At 40.4% G+C, this 6,539-nt stretch overlaps 1 protein-coding gene across 5 annotated transcripts in view; it reads left to right on the plus strand.

Annotated features, from left to right (window-relative positions):
* Window positions 1-6,097, plus strand: part of LOC133002866 (arf-GAP with Rho-GAP domain, ANK repeat and PH domain-containing protein 1-like) — a 49,924-nt gene extending 43,827 nt beyond the window's left edge. For 2 of the 5 annotated variants that reach the window (XM_061072447.1, XM_061072452.1), the window contains 3 exons: window positions 432-590; window positions 2,558-2,595; window positions 4,033-6,097. In XM_061072447.1, the coding sequence (XP_060928430.1) occupies window positions 432-590; window positions 2,558-2,578 (180 nt within the window). In that variant the 3' untranslated portion in view covers window positions 2,579-2,595; window positions 4,033-6,097. The remainder of the gene's footprint in view (window positions 1-431; window positions 591-2,557; window positions 2,596-4,032) is intronic. The other 3 variants (XM_061072448.1, XM_061072449.1, XM_061072450.1) reach the window with 3 other exon arrangements.
* Window positions 6,098-6,539: the final 442 nt, after the last annotated feature.

Genomic DNA, 6,539 nt, shown 5'->3' on the forward strand with positions numbered 1-6,539 from the left:
CAAATTATGACATTTAGTGACTTAGTGATGTCTATTCCTTTACCTGTATAAATGTTTTTAATACTCAATGGTTATGTTAAATCAGATTGGATATTGTTAGACGATTGTCTTTACTGACTTGTTTTTATATGAATATGTTGTGCCACAGTGGAACACTACTGCTTTTGTCCACAGAGGCGCCACAATCAACGAAAGTGAAAAGTTCCTTGTAGGACCTTTTAAGAAAATTATCCAATAGTTTTTGAAGTGGTCTTAAGGATTACACACTATTCAATATAATATATTCATGCCATTTGGTAATCTGTCATCAGAGAAATGTTTAAAATCTTTTAATCCTGATGATACTAATTTATTGCATCTTTTTTTTTTCTTTTTTATAAAATCCCCTCCCCTCATCTTTCCCTCTGTCCTTGTCCACTCCTCATTTAAAGTACGAGGGCAACGTGTGGCCTCAGGACGGACTCAAGCTGACGCGGGTGAGCCGCGTGGTGCCGGACACGCGTCATGGTAACGTGTCACTCATACCGCTGCGTGGCAGTGAGAATGAGATGCGGAACAGCGTAGCAGCTTTCAGCCAAGACCCGCTTGCTGTGAGTCACTGACCAATCACTGTGAATAATCTAGGAAAAACCCTTCAGCTGAATTTAAAGCTGTGGGCTTATCAGAGACATTCATGCTGAACAGGTGGTCCACACCCTCAACCTTGATCCTCAGAAGAGCAGAACCAATTGGCGTTCATCTTGTACAAACATGTTATCACCTTTTGATTACTGCAGGCGTAAGAGGGTGCACGAGGAGCTCTGCACATTCATTTTCTTTTTCATATTCACTCCTGCCAAAAAGAGACAGATGTTGAGGGTTGCACCTGGGCAGGATCAATACTCTGTTCAATGATTCATCCATGATTTAATCATTATGACAGGATCTGGGTTCTTGAACAATTTTGACCAAAAATAGACTACAGGGCTCTTTCCTTCATGAAACACAAGTGTGTGTTTTCAGGAGCCTGGATCTCAGGGCCAGAAAAAAATGTATTATTTGAGTCAAGGTCTATAAATGTCTAAGAATCCAGATGATGTGAAGAGGAGCAGACAGCAGCAGCTTCATATTGTAGGAGGTTTGGACTGAGAACTAACGAGACAGAATTATTCTGGTGATGCTTTGGCTTCAAAGGAAACTACAGAAAAACCAACCCAACACATTTGAAAAAACTGAATTTGGCTGGAAACAGCGTTGCAGCTAAATCCAATACGATTTAAGTAAATGTTGACCATGTTTTCAAACTGAAAAAAGCCCACACTAAATGCCTCCCTACTGTTCTTGGTTCATTCTGTGTTGTCATCCAAGTGTTTGTCAGTCATTCAAAATTGACTCAAAACGGGGTCATTTAAACCAAAATGTTTGGTTCTCATGAGAACTTGTCAGTATTGCAAGAACTTGGATGACACCACAGGAGCACTATAGAGTGTTGTTTTTTTTAACGTTTGAAGTGGTTGCCCAGTTACTTCAATTGTATTGGATTTGACTGAAACACTGTTTACCCCTGAAACTCATCTTTTGGGGGAACTATCCTTTTAACAATGCTCCACAGCACTGCTGCCATATCAGCTCATAGAGTTGTAAGCTCGGCAAAGATTAGACAAACATCATCACTCTGGGTTTGTTGGACTATATTTGAAGCACACTGACATAAAACCAGACCTGTTCAACAACATCAATATCACCCACTCCATCTGTTCTTACATTTTCATTTAGAATTGAGTGCAGCCATCCAGAATAATTCACTCAGCGTTTCGTCTCAACCCTATGAGACCAAATATCCACAATCTGATGTGCAGTTGTCTCCTCCTGCTGTATGCAGTCATCACACACCTCTCATTAGTTTGCTGCAGAATGCAGCAACACATAAGACTGTCAACGTAAGTCTGCTGTTACATCCACCGGCATCGAGGAGATCCCAGGGTCGGCGTGTTGCTGCCTTCCAGATATTTTGTATTGATTAACATCTCGTCAATGGATTCACTTGATAAAATGTCTTTGTTGCCAGTGTGTGATTGCTTTGGTGATGGGATGGCAGCAGAGGCTGGATGTACGCAGGATGTTTGGGTGAAGAAGGTGGAGGAGGGATTCACTGCATATTCACTGCACGTAGAGGATGTCAAATTCCCTATGTGGATCATGTACACGTACATGGTACACTGACCATGTGTCAGTGTGTGTCTGTCTGCATTAGACTCACTGACAGCTCACATGAGACCTGTCTGTGTGTGTTCGTGTGTGTATGTGAGTGAAAGGGAGGATGTTCTCTCACTCTTGTCTTGAATTTTGATATTACTTGATGTCTACATCTGTTTTTCTCACGCTGTAACACTTCTCCTTCACACTTTTTTTCCTGGAGGAACAACATTTTTAAGTAACCCATTGTAGTCAGAGTAAAGTCACTGTTCAGATCATCTTGTATCATTAATGAAATCCGGTTTATTCTTATTCTTCTGTCCTCAGTCCATCACTGTCTCCAGCTCCTTGTGTCCTAACCCCTCTGTTGTTTATCTTTCAGCTCTTTAGAGATGTTCGATAATCTTTGCTGCAAGACAGGTGAGACAATTTCACACTTGGGTTAGTTATTATGTGGAAAATGACGGGAAAGATGCATCCTAACACTCAAAACTGTATCACATATATTTTAAAACCAGGCTTCGAATTCAAGCAGCATCTCAAGAGGCCACCTAACAACACGTGATTCACCCGAGTGCAGGACACCTGTCAATCAGCTTGGCCTGTGTGACTACAGGCATCAAGGGAATTGTAGTCTCAGTTTGAATGAACTACAAATTAAAGACAGTGTCCACAGATACAACCAGGGAGCACTCAGCACCTCCAACAACATCAAAATTAGTATAGCACTCACTAGAGCACAAACCTCTGCCAAAGCCCCACAGTCCCTTTAATTTCAATCATACATATCACTCCTCTAAAATTTTTTTTTCATTAATATTAACTCTACTACTACACTAAATTAAATGGAAATCGGAGCAGTAGTTTTTGTCTAATCCTGCTTAGAAAGAAACAGTAATGAAAACAGAACTTTCAGCGTATACGTTAATATTATCTATGTACAACAGAATGGAAAACAATAGAGATAAATACTATGTCAACATCAGGCATCATAAAACATAAAGCCGAGTCTACGATAAGAGAACCCTCATATCTTCAGCCAATCCTGATACTGGATGAGCGCTGAGTTTTTTACTTAGGAGGTGGATAGCACATAAATTCAGAGTATTTTCTGATTAAATACGTTTTGGTTCTTGTGTGGTTAATAGCCTGAGTTGATGTAAATATGTTTTTGATGATAAAACTAAAACTTGTAGCTGTGAGGATGTTACAGTGGATCAGAGTTTACTCTGTTTTCTCTCTATAATTACATTTTTTACTATTATAGCTCCAGCTTTAATGAATTCATTAATGGCACAATCAATCAAGTGTATAAATGAACAAAGCTTTAGAATAATTTCCACCTGAATAAAATGTGTCTCTCAGCTGACAGTCATGTAAATCTTACTGCAGCTTATGACTGGAGTAAAAAGCTCAGATTCTAATTATAATAAACAAATGAATCAATTGTAAAAATAATCATTAAGCTGTAAGCATTAAGCAGCCATGATATTAATTTAGCCTGTACTATAATTCCAGGCTTCACTGAAATTGACATATCGCAGAGTCTAAGTGGAAGATCAGAGGTGATGGGTTGATATATTTGTTGGACTGAGTATTTGCCGTGGATCTGCTCTCTTGACCGCTGCTCATCGAGTCCACGTCATATCGGCAGCCTCATGTCTGGTTGCCATGGCTCCGAGACATTTTGAGCATGATCCCTAGATGCTGCTGCGAAGTTGATTTCAGGGTTTAACGATAAAAAGCTAGACGTTTGTTTCACCAAGTAGATTTAAAAAGCATTTATAGTATTTATGAAAGAAAAAGTTGTAAACGCTGAATTTAATCACTGTGCATCTGGATGTTTGTTCTTCAAAGGGCAGATGGTCGGCCTCATCACGAACTTTAAACATCCCAATTACATCATCCTTCTGTGACTGTACAGAGCAGTAGTGGACTCGCAAACTGGGTCGGGATTATGGCCTCGGACCTCCGTCTGATCCTCGTCTGCTGGAAATTAAACGGACCAAAAACATTGTGGACGACAGGATCATGTGTAAAATAGAACCCAAAAGACTTGAACTGGATGTATAGTAGAAGCAGCGGTGGCATTAAAGTGACATTTTGACGGACAACAATCTCTCTGACGGTTTGCTGAATCAGCTCGACGTGGAGCAAGTCTGCGCTCGATGTTTCCACTGGTCAGTGTCAGGAAATCACTGAAATGTTTTACAGGACAGTGTAAATGCCTTAGTCGGGTCAGTGTAGGCACAAGCATTGAGTGCTCAGTTTTTAAATAGAAAATAAAAGTTTATAGATCATAGACACATTTCTAATTCTGTGACGTTTTAGCTTTTTCTGTGTCACTGCTCGACGAGCTGTTGGAATCACCCTGCAGCCCAACAGCTCAAACAAATGCTATTGTAAGTAAATTAGTAAGTTTGATATCTGACAGCTGGTCTGAGTGGAGACTGGGCCTGAGAGAAAGCTGAGAAATAAGTGATAACTCTGTGTCTGTTCTGCCGCAGAGCAAACGCCTTCGTCAGGCTTCCACTAATATGTGCTTGTGTCGATTTGTCCATGTGTGAATATGTGTATTTGTGAGGGGTGAAGGAAAGAGAAGCATGTGCTGAGAAGTACATTAGTAAAGATTTAAGTAAGAAGGTCACAGGTGAGAGCTAAACATTTTTTAAACATGAGCTTAAACAAGAGAAGAGTACTTTGACCCACGTTGTCCCTTATTCTCTATTCAAATCAATTCAGTGCACCTTATGTAAGACACATTTCAAAACATATTTACTCCTCAAAGCCATGTTTTTTCCCCCCCGGCCTGATCAGATCAGAATTTTGTCTGTACCGGTGCAGAGCCCTCTGTCCTTCTGTGTGCAGGTCCTGCTCTGAAGCAATGCTCGGTGGCAGTGTATAGAACTTGTGCAGTTTTGATATTAACCAGCGGTTTTTAAGGTTTAGGCTATAAATCAATCACAATCAATCACCATATGATAGTTTTTTAAACGATACAACCATGCACAAAGGACAAGAAGCAAATGTCAGTCCATCATCGTCTTCGATCATTCCTTTTTCTTGGACCTAAACTTGTATATATATATATTTTTTCTAAGGCATTAACCTGCTCACAGTTGCCTTACGAGATGCTTTGAATGTTGCCTGGATGCCACCTGTAGCGTCTCCTAGTTGTGAAGATCTTTTATTTATTTGGACAGCAGAGGAGGCTGGACTGTAGATTTGTTGTTTGGCTGAGGCGTCTGTTCTGCTAAATGTTAGTTTTAAAAACCTTTTTATAATGACAGTGATAATGTGTATATACAGTACAGATTATTTGTGTATTTGTTAATAGGCGTCGTCAAGCTCGGACTTCGGGAGAAGATGACTCCAGTCCGCTTGTGAATGAACCGTTTTAAATTCCTGTTACAAGATCCGGTGGTAATGTCTTGTCTAATCTGCTTCAGTTATCTGAGGCTTCTGCATAGACATGCATACACACGGAAGTTACAGCGCCACCACCAGGTTTCATTTTGAGGATGTGATGTGATCTCAACTCAGTTTCTCTGTATCCTCCCTCTGAATGGTACTAATCAGCCATTAATGAAGTGATTAGTTTTCAGCAGCCAAAGGTCAAAGGTCACGGGGACGTCTTGAATCTGGTATGAGAAAGTACACAGACTGAGATTTAACTTGTTGGCCGAGGCATAAAAATGCAGGGCGGGGACTCTAGTCATGGGATGTTCAGTTTGTGCAAATCATTTTAAATTGATCATTTGAACATGTCAGTGTTTTAAAACAAAGTCTAAAGGTCCTGCAGGTGGAAATGAATACTTTAGTTGTGCAGGGTTTATCCTCAGTTTCCATTTTCTAATTCTGTAACTCTGACTTTGAGTGATTTAGCATATTAAGAATCTAATAAACACATTCAGATAGATAACGTGTGTGTCGTGTCGTTTCCTTTTAATGAAAAAAATAAAAACGTGTTTCACCACAAGGTTGTTGCCCTTTCAGCTCTGGCCCTCCTTCATGCTAATCCACTTGTTTTTTTTTTTCTCATGCGCTTTTATGAAATGACTGTACATACACACACGTGCACTGTCAAATTATAGTCTGCCCTTCAGGGCGCCTGTGAAGAGGCAAGCTGCGCAACAAACGTGTACACAACACACCACACGTGTGCATAATGTAAACACAAATATATAGGGACAGAAACTTCCATAAGGCCTGCGGGGTTCATGGTAATGTCATGCTGCACGACAGCCATAAAGTAGAAGCCTATAGATGTGCTTCAAGGAAGAATATGTGTGTGTGGTGGTGGGGTACAGTGATCATAGAGAGAGCCCTGAGGAAGTTTCCTGTGTGTGTGTGTGTGTGTGTGT

Source organism: Limanda limanda, chromosome 6, assembly GCF_963576545.1.
Source record: "Limanda limanda chromosome 6, fLimLim1.1, whole genome shotgun sequence".
Taxonomy (NCBI): Eukaryota; Metazoa; Chordata; class Actinopteri; order Pleuronectiformes; family Pleuronectidae; genus Limanda; species Limanda limanda.